The sequence below is a fragment of the Microtus ochrogaster genome, unplaced genomic scaffold, assembly GCF_000317375.1.
Source record: "Microtus ochrogaster isolate Prairie Vole_2 unplaced genomic scaffold, MicOch1.0 UNK34, whole genome shotgun sequence".
Taxonomy (NCBI): Eukaryota; Metazoa; Chordata; class Mammalia; order Rodentia; family Cricetidae; genus Microtus; species Microtus ochrogaster.
In genome coordinates this window covers 3,350,107-3,365,850 of record NW_004949132.1, presented here as the reverse complement: position 1 = coordinate 3,365,850, position 15,744 = coordinate 3,350,107, and the positions used below count along the sequence as shown (strand labels likewise).

The following is a 15,744-nucleotide window of genomic DNA, read 5'->3' as shown; positions in this document are numbered from 1 at the left end:
CTAGCTCTGTAGACCAGGCTGGTCTCAAACTCACAGAGATCCGCCTGCCTCTGCCTCCCGAGTGCTGCGATTAAAGGCGTGCGCCACCATCGCCTGGCTTGCTTGTAGTTTCTTAAGTTAAACATTTGACTTATCTCATGAACATCTTTTGTATATTTAATCAAAAGAAATGATTTCAATAAGCATTTCACTGTGCATACATATATCAAAATATCATGTTATACTTTAAATACACAGCATTCTTACTTGTCAAATGTGCTTTAATGAATTTGAATACAAGAAAATGTATGTATGCTCCCGGAACTCTATGCAAAATTTCCCTGAAACTAAAAACAAAATGACAAAAACTCTACCAATAACATGAAATAAAATGTATTATATGAATTCACTTGAATAGTTTTGGCAATTAAGGGGAATGGAATATTGAGATGTGCCACAATGTGGGTGAACCCTTGAAAACATTATACATGAAAGAAACCAGACACGAAAGGCCACATGCTGTATGATATAACTTATATTAAGTGCTGAGAAAAGGTCAACCTAGTGAAACCAAAAGTAAATCCATGGCAGCTTGGAACTAATGATGGGTAAACTAGCTGAAAGTAGCATGACTGAATCTGGAGGTAACAGAAATCTATCATCTTCAGATGTGATGGTCTTATGGTGTTAAACAGACACATATGTTTGCCAAAACTCATTCACTGAGGCTAGGTGTGGTGCAGACCTTTAATCCAAGCACTCTGGAGGGAAAGGCAGGTGGCTCTCTGTAGGCTTGAGGCCAGCCAGGTCTACATAGTGAATTCCATGCAGGTTGGGGCTACATAGTGTGTGTGTGTGTGTGTGTGTGTGTGTGTGTGTGTGTGTGTGTGTGAGAGAGAGAGAGAGAGAGAGAGAGAGAGAGAGAGAGAGAGAGACCTTGTCTCCAAAAAACAGAAAAAAAAAAGATTAACTAAGCTTTTCAAATAAATTCATTTTAGTTTGGCAAATCATATAGCCAATAAAACATATTTTAAGCCAGCCTTATGCATAGAAATTTATATAGTTTTGGAATATGACTTATTAGAAAGAAAGAAGCAACTCATGGCCTTCCTTGAGTCAGAAGTTCAAAGTTTGCATCTTTCGTCTGTTGTAAGAACAGGTCGTGAGTACAGTAACAGTGTTTTCTCACCTGTGGTGGATACTAAGCAGGGAACTGTTTACATACTATCTATGAACTGCAATCTCTGCAGTATCTGCACATAGACTGTGACCTGTTAGTGGTCTCTCTAACAATATTCTTACTACATATGGACTACCAATCTCTGCAGTATCTGCACATAGACTGTGACCTGTTAGTGGTCTTTCTACCAATATTCTTACTACCTATGAACTGTCCATCTCTACGATATCTGCACATAGACTGTGGTCTTTTTAACAATATTCTTTCTTTTATTTTCCTTTTTGCATTAGCAAATTTCAATAAGTTTGAGATGCATTTTATCCTTGATTAGCTTATAACGTTTTCAGACCAGAGTTATTGGCCTTTAGAAAGGATAAGTTTTAAATCCCAAATCTTACAAAAATTTATGTCCATTATTAGTTTATTGGTGAAGAAATTTAGGCATAGATGAAGTCTAAAACATATCTAAATTCTCAGAGTTATTACATGATGTTGATATCATTAAAATAGAATTGAAATCCAAATCTAATTCTGGATCCTGTGCTAATTAGTATATCTTCATATCTTAAGTATTACAACAGTAGGTATCTCTTATTAATTGGATGTTATAAAGCAGTGCTAAGTTAAGAAGTTTATATGCATGAATTCTAGTGTTCTACAGTGCTTATGTTTCATGACGACTCATTATTGTTTCCTAGTGTCCAACGTAGTGTCTGGCACAGAACAAGCATTCACTAAAGATTTATTAAATACAATGATCAACCATCTGTGGTGGATAATAGAGGTTCCAATTATGAGTAATGAAAATGAAGCTTAAGGACATTAACATGCCTAAGAAGAATGCCAGCATCTAAGCAACTGCTATGGTCCAGAGATACACATAAACCACTGTCTGTCTCAATGTCAAGGAGCTAAGGAAAGCCAACATATAAAAGGGGATAGCTCTAATAATAAGGATATAAAAATGGGTTTGCTACTGTTGGTGGTCAAATGCTGAGAAAATCCAACCTATTTATACCTTTTGTTTTCCTTTTTTTCCAGAATCTATCCATTGCTCAACTTTGTAGTCCAATTATAAATGAGAGGTAAGTGATTTTCCCATCTTCACTAAAGCTCAACTTTAAATGCCATGTCTTTAAATAACTCTTGCCTTCATTCATTTGCATTTCTTTTCTTTCCAAGTCTCTACACAGTCTTGATTTAGGGCCTGGGATAGTGGAAAACTTTTCTAACAAAGGAATAGGTACAAGCTAAATTATATACACATTCCAAACAAAATATTTCTTCTCATTGCTCTCCAAAGGTGACTGAGTAAGTATAAGGTTGGGAAACTTATCTCCTGAACTTTAACCCCAATGTAACAGTTCGTTACCTACATTACTTCTATATGGCTAATTCACACATCTGTGGTATGAACACATTTTAGATGCACTGGTACATGGATGGATTTTCTGCTCATTTTAGCAAAAAATAAAAGATGATCTACATAGTGGATAGGAGCAGTAGAACCAGCTCTGCAATATCTAGTTGTGTCTATGGCTACTATGGACAAATGTTATAAATTCAAAGGAGAATTACTGAGTGCCTCTGTTTATACAAAGAAGGATGTTGTGTTCTGGGGATATAATGATGAAGTTGGATTTTTCTCTCTTTTATCTTATAGTTTAACAAGAGATATAGATGTTTAATAATCCATTACAAGTGATACAAATATTGTAATGGAGAAATATGTAGGCAGGTAATATGTTAAATGACTTATATTAAGCCATTTTTGCTGCACATCTGGAGATGGGCACAATTACCTTTCCACAACAATACAGATCTCCAGATAGAAACAGATGCTGGTGGCAAGGATTTTTGGACAGCAAATTCCCAGTGTCTACAGAAAATACAATGCTGTAAATGTTGCAAATGTTGATGTCTACTAAATGCCAGTAATTATACATATGATATTGCCTCAGCTATATGTGAGATACATATATTTACTCTCTTAGCAACACAGATGTTACAAATGTAAAAACTAAGGCTCACAGAGGTAACTTGTTAAAGGTCTCATAGTCTGGGTTAAGTGAGATTGGGATTTTGATTCAAAGTATCTCATTTCAAACTTCCAGAGTAAAAAAAAAAAAAAAAAAAAAAAAAAAAAAAAAAAAAAAAAACACCATTGAAAACTAATTCCAAGGGCACAGTTGTGTTAAATACACATGCTGAGGATTCTAGTTCCAAATCTAACATCAACTAATTGTAGTCCTTTAAACACTTTTTTTCCTTTTTTCTTTGAAAATGTCATACATGTATATACTGTATGTTAATAATACCCATACCCACCCCTTCCTCCCAACACCCAACTCGCATCAAAATATTCCCATCACTTTCCTACAGACTTTATGTTTTCCTTATTTTATTGAGTTGGATTGAACAAGGCTGCCATGCCTTACCAACTTCATAGCTTATCAAAGAGTGAAATAGTAGTAAGATAATTAGAATACACAAAATACTCTACATGTATGTGAGATGTTACCAGCTATGAAATAACAGAATGCCGTTCTTGACTGTCATGGAGCATATAATCTCTGTATAGCTTACTCTCTCCCAACCAAAGCTTTGTGAGGACAAAAAGACTAACTAGTAAGGGCCTGGAATTAGACCATAGTACAGTGGCCCATAAACATGACTCAAACCAGTTTCTGTTTCTTGAGTCTCAATTCTTCATTTGTGAGATCTCTCTAATCAAGTGGTTCTCAAACCCCTAATGCTGCAGCCCTGCAATACAGTTCCTACTGTTGTGCTGACCCCCAACCACAAAGTTATTTTTGTAGCTACTTTGTAACTGTGATGTTAGGAATCATTAGGCAAATCTCTGATAGGCAGGATATCTGATAGGAGACCCTCGTGAAAGAGTCATTTGGTCCCACAAGGTTGAGAAGGACTACTACTGTCTGCCTTTTACAAGATTTCCTGCAACCACGAAACAGGATATATACTAAGTTGTGTATATTAAGCTTTCTCTACCTTGAGCAGAGCAGCAGGTTGCCCAACACCACAGGGACCTGCAAATGCAAAAGAAGTTTGAATCTAAGTGGGCTAGGCTCTGTCAGCTCCTCAGTTGCAAGTGGAATTCAGCACTAAGTGAATTGCACTTAATGAATTAAAGATGAAAGAGACAGCAGGGAGCACGAATGCAGGAGAAGACCTTTCATTTCAAATTTAAATGGATCATTTTACAACTATTTGCAATCTGTAGATCAGAATTTTTCCATTCTTTCCCTAATTGTTTACTTGAAACAGCATGCGCTTTTTGAAATAATGTAAGCATAGGGAACAGACAAAGAAACCAAACTAAGCCTTCAAATTGGTAAACAAGAACTGTGTATCTTAGGAATTAAATCTCCCCCAGGAATAGGGACTGTAGTATGGGTTTACAGTGGGTAAAGTTTGGTTTGAATGGTAGACCTGCAGGTGAGAATCTAATCACTTCACAGCCATTTCCTCATAGTTTATCTCCACATTTAGACACGTTATAGATTCCATGGGTTTGAAAAAGTAACATCGCGTTTATGATGCCTCGCTGTTTTCTGACGCTTGGAGTCTGTATTTTAATGTCCCACCATGGAGGAATTCTAGTTCTGCTTATTCTCCAATGATGTAGAACTCAGAACTTATAGAGATAGTCATCCCCTCTCTATTCCCATTTTCCCAATTCTAGCTTTAACTAGTCCTTTCCTCATCTCAGAGAATAAAGCAGTCTGCATGAGAGTCATTTGAAGAATACTTCTCATGTCTCAAACTCCTCCCTTGCTCCCTGACTCAGACATAACATTAGAGTAGCTTGTTTTATGACTTGAAAAACAGCAAAACTGTAGCCAAGAAATGAAATAATGAACGTGAAAGTGGTTATTGAGTGATATAAATCTTAGTGCATGTAGATAGAGAAATCTCCAGGTAGCAAGTGTAGCTCCTTGATGACTTAAGAAACATTCATCATAAAGGAAAACTGAGGAAGAAGGATGGAATTTTCATGTTACTTGTAACTTCATAAAAAGCTAAACTATGGCTCCAGCTGAGGATAAAAGGAGATAGAAAATTAAAAGAAAGTCTGAGAGCTCTGATTCATTTCAATGGCCAAAAGGATGTAAGTCATAGCAGCTGTGCTGCTGTGGTTATAATAGGGGGGTTGTGGGCAACTGTTCTGTTATTCATAGATAAAGAAGAATAGAATGTTGTGTCCTTTGGAAGGGAGCCTCAAAGTCCCAAGAACAGGGTAAACTCAGTTGTTACCTATGGTTTTTTATCTCCATGTTAGCCGAATGTCACGTCCCCAGACCTGACCTTCACTGAAACACTGCTTAAGGAAGTACTGAAGGCTTAGAAAAAAACAATCCACATACCATATTTTAGGGGCTTTGGGAGACACATATTTTGTTTACTTCTGAAAACGACAATCTAAGTATTGAGGTACATACCCAGAATCTTGGCACTTAGGCTGATGAATTAGGAAGAATGTGAATTTGAGGCCAACCCTGGCTGCATAGCAATTTCAGTCCAACCTAAGCTAAAAAGTGAAGTCCTGACTCCATCCTTCATCCAAAAATGTAAAAAATGCTAAAACATGCCCTTCGCAAGCACTAAACCTAAAGTTTCTCAAAAGCATTAACTGCAGTTTCTGCTGCAGCCTCACTTGCAGAGGCTGTTTACTAGTCATATTACCAGGTTTCATCCCAGAGTCAGTGTCCCAGACTTATCATATATGAAATCAAAAATTCTATATGGTAAAATTCTAGAAGTTTCTGAGAACACTGTAATTATGTGTGTGTGAGACAGTGTGTGTGTGTGTGTGTATGTGTGTGTGTGTGTGTGTGTGTGTGTGTGTGAGAGAGAGAGAGAGAGAGAGAGAGAGAGAGAGAGAGAGAGAGAGTGTTGATATGTGTGTGTGGTCAGTCTCTAATATTCCCAAGATAAAGCTGAGGGTCACTTAAATCAGTATTATTAGGAATGCCTAAAGAAGCACTCCTGTGCTCCTCTGCTAACCATTTCAGTTATAATTCCTATAGTACACTAAAGTTTAATAATAAGCCCAATATTCTTCAGTATGCATATAAAGATACTTAGGTCCAGAGATAGTGAAAGACCTCCAGAGCGAGGAGGCTCTCACACAAGTCGTGGGATAAGACAACCCCCCAGGAACTCACAAGAGACCATACTTGCTGCAGTCACATGAGGTTTATTGACAGGAACCCGTGCACTGGGGCCGAAATTCATTTCCCATGCAGGGGTAGAGATTTCGACCCCGAGTTGATGGGAGAAGGGGTATTTAAGGGAAAAATCCACAACCCAGTAATCCAAAGGGGGTAGGGAGGTCGGTCATTGGAAACTTCCGAAAAATACCATTGATCATTGAAAAATTCTGAAAAAACCAGTGATAATCACAAGGGAGTAACTCCCTGTTTCTCAAGATTATTCTCAAGATTATAATCTAACTTTATCTTCAGCTAGTTCCTAAAACAGAGGCACTGAACTGGCTAACCTAGATTTTTGGCTCTTCTCTTCCTGCTTAGATTTTTTTTAATTTATTTATTATGTATATAGTGTTCTGGGCACCAGATCTCATTATAGATGAATGTGAGCCATCATGTGGTTGCTGGGAATTGAACTCAGGACCTCCAGAACAGCAGTCAGTTCTCTTAACCTCTGAGCCATCTCGCCAGCCCTCCTGCTTAGATTTTTGGCTCCATTTTTTCTGCTAGAGGGGCCTAGATTTATCCAGGTCTTTCAATAGAAAAAAACATGTCTTATTCAAGGTTATTCTTCTGAATGGTAGAAGAAGTAATTACACACTTGGAGAACAGCAGAACTGCAGTTCTCTTATAGACACTAGAGCATTGATGGCCTGAGACAGCTGTTACTAGAACCAATCAGATTAAGGGAGCAAAAGATTAATTTTGGCTCACAAGTCTGGAGGTTTTGATCTGTAGTCAGCCCTGATGCTCTCAGGCTTTTGGCAGGAGGAAGCACATTTTAATACAGTCCAGAACATGAAAATAGAGTAGTAAAGACTGGACCATGAACCCCTTGAAAACTTGCATTGGTTACCTGGGCCTTTTGTCATGCCCTACATATTAAGGGTCTTACCAACTTCTAGTTGATCCAAGATAAAAACCAAACCCTTTTTTTGTAACACATTATAGATCTGATCTACAGCAAGGTATTTCTTTCAATGTAGTCTCAAAATGTTTTAGAAGGAAATTTTGTGTCCACAGTTAAAATATTAACTGTGGTTTTAAGCCAAGTGAATATAAAGGAAATGGTTCACAACAGTTTACTAAAAGTATTTGTAGTTCTGGTTGTCATAGCTGAAACAAGTCCACATTAAGAAAATCTATGCAGTTTTGTATCAGATCTGGTTCAGTTATACTAGTCTGATGCTCCAAAACGTATGTATTTCAGGTTTCTGCTGTGTTTCTGCTTTGGCTCTTTAAGGCCCAATCCTTCAGACTGGCTGTCTTTGCAGTAGTATCTTCTATGGGGAATCCAATAGAAGGTCAATGATCTCTGGGAAAAGGAATTTTCCAACCGAAATGACCAGGTATATTTTCTCCGAGGGAATGGGTATTTGCCATTGACAACAGTGGCATTGTATAATTTGCATGTAGGCTAATGCTTTTTATCTTACCAAGTGTTTCACCCCACTACATAATTAGAAATATTAAATGCTAAGCCACCTTGAATACATAATTCTGTATAGAATCAAGATCCCTCACAGAGATATTAAATTGCTGAAAATAAAAGGAAAGGGCAAATGGCAAAGGCATAAAGGGAAATTTATAACCATACCTAGCCAATTAAATAAAGGAGTTTACTTGAGGTCTACAAATGCTTCTTCTTTTGATTCTGAAATCAAAGAGGCCTATGAGATGGAAGTCAATTTTTCATTATTTTATTGATAAAACCTAGTTGGCAGCAAAACTTGACCTGATTTGAAGCGAATTTTGTCTATATTCAATTCAGTATGAATATTCAGACATTTTTCCTGCTGAAATTTTAATGGCTTAATTATGGGATGCTTCCCCAGATAATGCAGGAAATGTTATATAATAAACAGTAATGCTCTGTGTCACCTTTCAGAAATCTGAAAAGGTGAAATTTGACTTATAAAACACAGATGACACACCTATGGACCTAGAAAAATGATAGCTAACATTTATGGGGTCTTTGCCATCTGCATGGAGCTATGCAGATGTCCGTTCATTTCAGTTAGCCATCAAAAACACTAGGAGGTAGGTGTTAGAAGCATTTCTTTATTTGAGTAGATTTATTTATTGTACTGTGAAAATGTTCATGGTGAGTTTGAGAGACATTGTACCTTGATAACTACATTTAGAACTGTTAAGACTAAAGACAAAATGTAATTGGAAATTCATTCTTGACTTAGGCCAGAGGCTATACATTGCTGACTAATAGAATGCACTCAATATGAATAATGCCATTGGAGAAAAGCTGTGATCCATGCATAAACATTTGAACATATACATATAGTTGAACACATGTACACATGCATTTTATATACATATACAGATATATTGTACGCAGATAAATGCTGGGCTTATATTTTATGAGGAATATATTAAAGTTTGGACAGTGATTCTCAGAGGATTACATAAATTGCCCAGACCATACAGCTTTTGGTTGAGTCAAGATTTGGGCCCAAGTCATTCTTTCTGCAGAGCCTCTTGTTTATTGCATTCTGCTGCTATCTGAAAGATGGTATTTGCTCTTTATGGGTTTTATGTAAAAGTAAAATAGGGCATCAACTCTACCATATCTCTCAAGCACCTTCTTATTTTGAAATATATCTTCTTCCAATCCTTACTTCTCTGTGACACTACTACTACATCTTTATTCCATGAGGCACCATACTTTGCACAGGAACCATCTACATCACAAATCAAGAGCAGCCCAGGTTGGAAATGTGCTGATTCCTGGAATTCACCCCAAAATCCCTGAAGTGCGCTTTCTAGATACTGGAACGAAGTTGATTGTTATGTATATTGAGTAAAAAGTAATATCCTGAGATATACTGATGATTAGCTCTTGTTAATGTTTTATTATCTTAGTACTGGTGGAAACCTATCAAGAATGACAGGGATGTAGTCACAGAAGGTAACCTAGAAATGAGATATTTAGAAGGTATAACAGGGCTCCAGAATACTAAGATATGAAAAGGAAACAAGAAATGGCTCTTTCTCCTTTGTCGGCACGTAATATGCATAGTCCTCATGAGTAAGCACTCATTGCCCAACTGTACTGAATTAATTTTAGAAGAAATCCTGCCATTTTTTGCCACCTAGATTATTGTTCTTTTTTTTAGGGGGGGCGGTTGAGACAGGGTTTCTCTTTAGCTTTGATTTGGTGCCGGTCCCAGAAGTAGCTCTTGTAGACCAGGCTGGCCTCGAACTCACAGAGATCAGACTGCCTCTGCCTCCCGAGTGCTGGGATTAAAGGCGTGTGCCACCACTGCCCGGCTAGATTATTGTTCTTATAGCACACTGACACAACCATTCTCTGTCATAGATACTATATATATATATATATATATATATATATGGAAACTTACACATAAATGACTTATTTGCGGTCAAAATTAATCCCCACTAGTGTTTTTCACAGAGTTCTAGACAACAGCTTTATGCTGTTTCAGTCTTACAATACATTTCATTAGTCTAGAGCATAGGACTGTTCAATGAAACCTATGAAAACAAGTATTATTTGTTTCTTACTGATAACATCTCACGTTGTAGCTCTGGCTAGCCTGTATCTTGCTCCAAACTCTTAATCTCTCCTGCATTGGACTCCCAAGTCCAAGTGCAGTGATTGCAGTTACTGCTCAGATATACATCATTTATATATATATATATATATATATATATATATATATATATATATATAATCACATTTTCCCCTCCCTCAACTTTTCCCCAATCCTTGCTAACTTTAATCCTTTTTATTTCTCACTTTAGAAATCAAACAAACAAATAAAAACAAACCAGACGAAAAAAATGAAGAAAAAGCCACAATAAACACACACATACCAAAAACATAAAACCAGACATCATAATATATAACCAAAATGCCTATAAGACAAAAATACTAAACAAAGCAAAATGAGATAAAACAATCTACGAAAATATCACTGGGTGTTATTTTGTGCTGGCCATCTACTGTTGGGCATTGGTCCATCCTTAGACCATCTACTGCTAGGCATGGGCTCACCCTTAAATGTGGTTAATATACCCAGTGAGACTCCATTGGAGAAAAATAATGATTCCTTTGCAAGTGGATGTCAATTGGGCATAGCTTTTCGGTTAGGTATGGATGCTGGTATCCACTTCCCCCTCCCAGCCCTAGGACCCTGCCTGACTTGAACTTGTGCAGGCCATGTGGATGCTGCCACAGTCTCTGAATTCAAATATTCAATCAGTCCTCTTGTACCTGGACGACAGAGTTCCTTTGGTGCCCACCATCCCTCCTGGCTCTTCCAGTCTTTCTGCCTTCTTTTCTACATAGCTTCCTGAAGGCTGGAGAAAGAGAAAGTGATGAAGACATAACATTTAGGGCTGGCATCTCAAGGGCTCTCAGTAGCTATAAATTGTCCAGTTATGGGTCTGTATTAGTTCTCATCTACTGCACAAAGAAGCTTCTCTCATGATAGATGATCAAGACACTGATCCACGGGTAGAGCAGAATGCCACTAGGAGTTTATTTGTTGCTACATCTTCATAACATAACAGTAATATTTGTTATTTTTTCTAGGTCCATGGTCTATCCATTGAGAGACTGATAGTCTGAAGGATTCAGTGATATACTTTTTTTGCCTCCTGGTAGCACATATAAGTACATTTTTAAAAGTCCTTTAATGCAAGTGCATATAGATTGTATGCTCTGAAAGGAAGGGCAATGAAAGGGACTAAAGTAAAGCATAGTTCAACTAACTGACATCTTATATGCTAGAGGAATATTTTTGATTTTTATTCATTACTTTATTCTTTGTATCAGTTCTTGGAAGAGTGTTCAATATTTTGATCTTTATACCTTTAAGAACATCCTGTTCTTATTTGTGAGGTTCTCAACCTTACGTGCTCATCTTACTTGTGATGTCCTAATTATTTCCATGGCAACAAAAATGTGACCTCAGACAAGGACATGGTAGGGAGAAAAAAACAGATTAACTAACAACACCGCATCCAGATATCTGTCAGCAAAATAGACTTAAAGGTGTGAGTGTGAAATACAGTCAGTAATTATTTCATTTTAAACAAAGTAATTCTCAAACCACAATACACATTCTAATTACACTCGAAATTTTGATAAAGTGTGAAGAGTTATTCAGTGGGTCTGTGATGGGACTTGGATTTCTGTATTCCTAAAAAAACCCTCTGTTAAGATCCAATGTTCTTGTCCCCATATCAGGTTTTGAATGATCAGTAGCATGATGTATCATAACACTCAAGCAGAATATGAATTGCTGGAGGAAGTGCTGTTTTGGATTGCTGCCCTGATGAGCATACCAAATCTGATATTAATTAGCTGGGTGACCTTGAACAAACATTTTTGTTTCTCTGAGTCTTTGTTTTTAATCTGTGAAATCATAAATTTTGTTGGTTGGGATGATAGCCAATGCTATTTTGAACTCTAATCTAAAACCTTTGACAGTGATTATAAAAGACATTTTAGAATAAAGGGTTAGTATGAAGTTTAATGTCTATACTTATAAGAAACAGAGGGCAGAAATATTACTGTGTCTATGATATTTCCTTAATTCAAATCCTCTCTTCTGTGTGTTCCAGGGTGATGTATATTTTCTGAGTGTGTTGAATGATGACATTCTCCGTGAAGAAGCAGTGATGAGTAGAAGATAACATTTTTGTGGCATACCTTCAGCTCATCTCTCAGCATTCTCTAGTGACATTGAATAGCTATTTTCTGCTTGTACATGACAGTGTCTTTTCTGATCCCAAACCAAACCACTGCCTGTCCCTTGGTCTTATATACTGATACTGAATTTCTATTCAGTTCTATATAATTCCAGAGGAGAATGGAAAAGTGCACAGAATCACCACCTACCTTAAAGGCAGAGACTTCCTTGTTGAAAGGAGATAATCTGATTGTGCCATCACAAATAGAGCACCCAACTGATGATAACCCCACTTTAAGAGAGCAAGTTGTGCCTGTCCCAAATATTCCAGTGATGTCTGTACCCTACTCAGGCAACCATCTCCCTCAATTTCATGGTAAGCCAACCAGTGCCACAGGGTTTCTTGCTCAGGTGACTACCTATTTGACGGCTCTCAAGATTTCAAATCCTGCAGATGATGCCCGAGTCAAGCACTTTTTTGACTGCCTATCCCAGCAGATGCAAAGTTGTGATGTCGTTTCTGAGTCCAACCAGAGTAATCTATTGAAACAATATGAAAACTTGCTTCTTGAGTTACAGCAGTCGTTTGGTGAACCCATGAAACAAGAAATTACCCTGCCTATGAATGTTAAGGTTGACAGTAGAGACAACAATCAGCAGGATGCTACTGCCTTCCAAGTTCTTCCTCAAAATCTGAGTTATAGTGAGAGCAGTCAGAGCACTAGCTTCCAAAAGGGACAAGTTGAGCCCACCCAGGATGAGGAAATCACAGACATAATGAGCAATCTACCAGATTTGGTCACTCAGTGCATTCAGCTGGACAAAAAATACAAAGACAGGCCAGAACTCCTACAGTCAGAAAGTCAGGTTCCAATGTTTTCTTCCACAAGCAATCACCACCTATCCTTCCTCAGCCCCATAGGTTTACAAGCCAAGGATGAGCCCAAGCAAATTCAGGGAGCCCAACTGCCAGTCACCCCAGCCAAGAGAGCCCGCCAGCAAGAAACTCAGTTATGTCTTTACTGTAGCCAGGCTGGTCATTTCACGAGAGAATGCCTTGCTAAACGTTCTCGAACTCCAGCAAGGAGAAAAATGTAGCTCAAGAGTAAAAGGAATATAGGAAATCATGTTGTAAATGCACAGCCCTTTCACCATTGGCCTTAGTGATTTATTAACTTTCACAAATTCCAAAATACAAATAATTTGCTGTGACATCACCTTAAAAACAAGTAGGAACGTTTATGCTGCCAGGAATTTAAACAACTGGAAATTGTTGGTTGGAAGATGGCCCCTGACAAAACTTGTCACAGCGACAATGATGAAGACAATGAACAGAAACTTTCTAGTTATGGCCAATTTTTGCAAGAATTCTGAAATTTTGCAGATAAATTATCTCCAGTCTGAGTCACACACGTAAAAAAATAACACTGATGATGATGTATTCAGTTTCACTTCCCTACCAATGAAGGGAAATCTTCGTTGACTCTGATGGCCCAAGCCCTATAGCTTGTGTGCCTAGGACAGAATCCAAAGCTTTTATCTTCTTCTTTACTCATCTGTGTCTTAGTTACTTACTTGTTCAGGTTCTTTGTTTGCGATCATAGTGGCATCATCATATCCTACCAATATTCTTGTCATCGAGAGACTAGAACCTGAATTCTGTTCTGCCTATTAATTAGAATCTAGTGCTCATACAAACCAATCTTACTGGACGTGAATATCTACCACCTTTTCATGAAACTATATATTTTATTGCCATTTAAAGACACCTGATTATCCAACCTGTTGAACTTCTTGACTATTGGCAAATCAGATTTTATCATCATTTGAACTGAGTACCGCTTAATTGCTGGCATCTTTCTTTAAGAAATAGCCTTTTTGGCAATTAACATACTTTAAATCCGCCAACCCAAGCTTAGTCATATCTACGCTAATGTTCCTATTTGAGATCTGAACCTATAGATGGCTATGTCTAATGGTTTAGGATAAGAAACAACTAAGTTATTTAAAAACTTTTGCTTAAGGTGTAATATTATAGTTACTTAACAGCAACACATTCTTGCTACCTGAATAGACACAAATCTCTACTAAGAGCTCATTTTCCAGCCTGCAGTAGTTGTGATTTTTCTAGGCCTCACTGTTTAAAACACTGCCAATTTCTACCAAGCTATACTCTCATGGACCACCTTTGGGTGTTGTCATCTAATTGAGGACATCAGAGAGGAATGAGATGGCATGGAACTTTTGCAACTGACTCATCTGAAAAGCCCTCTGCATATACATTAACACCATCTGTGCACAAAACTCAAGAACTGGGGTGTTCTTTTGCTTGTCTTGTACTCTTGGCACACATCAGCTCTGTGTATAAATAGATGATATAGATGCTTCTGCAAAAAAAATGGAATGATGTGCTAGAAAGGCACAGCTTCTTAGAAATCTTAACATCTAATGTTGCTCAGCATTTGCTGGTAATTATCAATTCTTTGTTCCTTGCTTCTTGGTGCTGATGTATTTCTCTGTAATGGATCTTCTGAAGATCACTCATTGATTGTAGCCACCAAGGTCTCTGACAACATGAAGTGCCGTTGTACTTTGGTCTTTGTCCTGGAGGATTGTGCTTTTTTTTTCCAGTGCTGAACCCTATAGGGCCTTATTGCCCTCATCTTGTTGCACCAAGAAATATCTCTTCATCCATCAGTGCCTCACTAACCACTGTGCCAATCCCTACTTGCATTCACAAGCACTTAGTTCTTTTGTCAGTAGCTTGCTCTCTATCTACATTATTCTATAAACTGCCGTAGTAAGATGATCTGAATGCACATACTCGGATTGTGCTATGAAATCCCCTTCTCAGTACTAGGATTGTATGAGAAATTTTATCAGGAAGAGTTGTATAAATGTTGATTGAGTCTGAGATTTCCATAAATAATCCTCATCTATCTCTTCTAATTCTATAATAAAGGATATTCCAAATGACCTATAGTCATGTTCTTTTTCTTCTTTTATTTATTTTCTTGGGAGAGGTAGTAGAAGAAGGAAAAAATAAACCAATTTTTATTTGTAGGTAACATAATGTGAAATGTAGAAATTCTTAAAGAACATGCAAAAGAAATTTTTAAAGAACATGCAAATATATACCCAATGCAAAATTACTGGAAAAAATTGTAAGGTCACATGATACAATGTCAATATAGAAAACTTAATCCTATTATTGCAAATGTACAACAAACATTAAACAATGTAAAGTGGGTAAATTCATTTATGTAAATGAAACATCCAGATCCATGAGTATAATTTAATAAAAAGAACCTAAGACTTTTATAATGAAAAATACAAAGCATTGTTAGAAGTAGTTCAAGAATACTTCCACATACAGAGAGGAAATTTGTGATTATAGATTAGAAGATTCAAGGATATTTTTGCGAAAATTGTCAAGATAGGCATAATTTGTAAATAGAAACCCACTCAAATGGCCCTTTAGTCAGTTTCTTACTGAACATACTATGCGCTTTTGATGTCAATAGGAATATTCAACATGTAAGTTGATTAGCTATGCTTCTTTACCTTAAGGCCACCTATTTATCACCATAGACCATCTTTTCAAGATTCATAACATTTATTGCATATATCTTTGAACTTCACAGTGTCCAAGAGAAGGTACTCAATTCAGGGCTAA

General features: G+C 37.2%; 1 protein-coding gene across 2 annotated transcripts; it reads left to right on the top strand.

Moving 5' to 3' along the window:
• The first annotated feature begins 2,205 nt into the window (after positions 1–2,205).
• On the top strand, positions 2,206–15,024 carry Rtl4 (retrotransposon Gag like 4). Of its 2 annotated transcripts, XM_026789956.1 has the most exons (3): positions 2,206–2,244; positions 7,604–7,742; positions 12,001–15,024. In XM_026789956.1, exon 3 carries the CDS (start codon positions 12,249–12,251, stop codon positions 13,164–13,166), a length of 918 nt encoding a protein of 305 aa, XP_026645757.1. In that variant the 5' UTR covers positions 2,206–2,244; positions 7,604–7,742; positions 12,001–12,248; the 3' UTR covers positions 13,167–15,024. The 2 variants fall into 2 exon arrangements, with proteins under 2 accessions (XP_026645757.1, XP_026645758.1); XM_026789957.1 differs by lacking the exon at positions 7,604–7,742 and having other exon boundaries at positions 2,209–2,244.
• Positions 15,025–15,744: the final 720 nt, after the last annotated feature.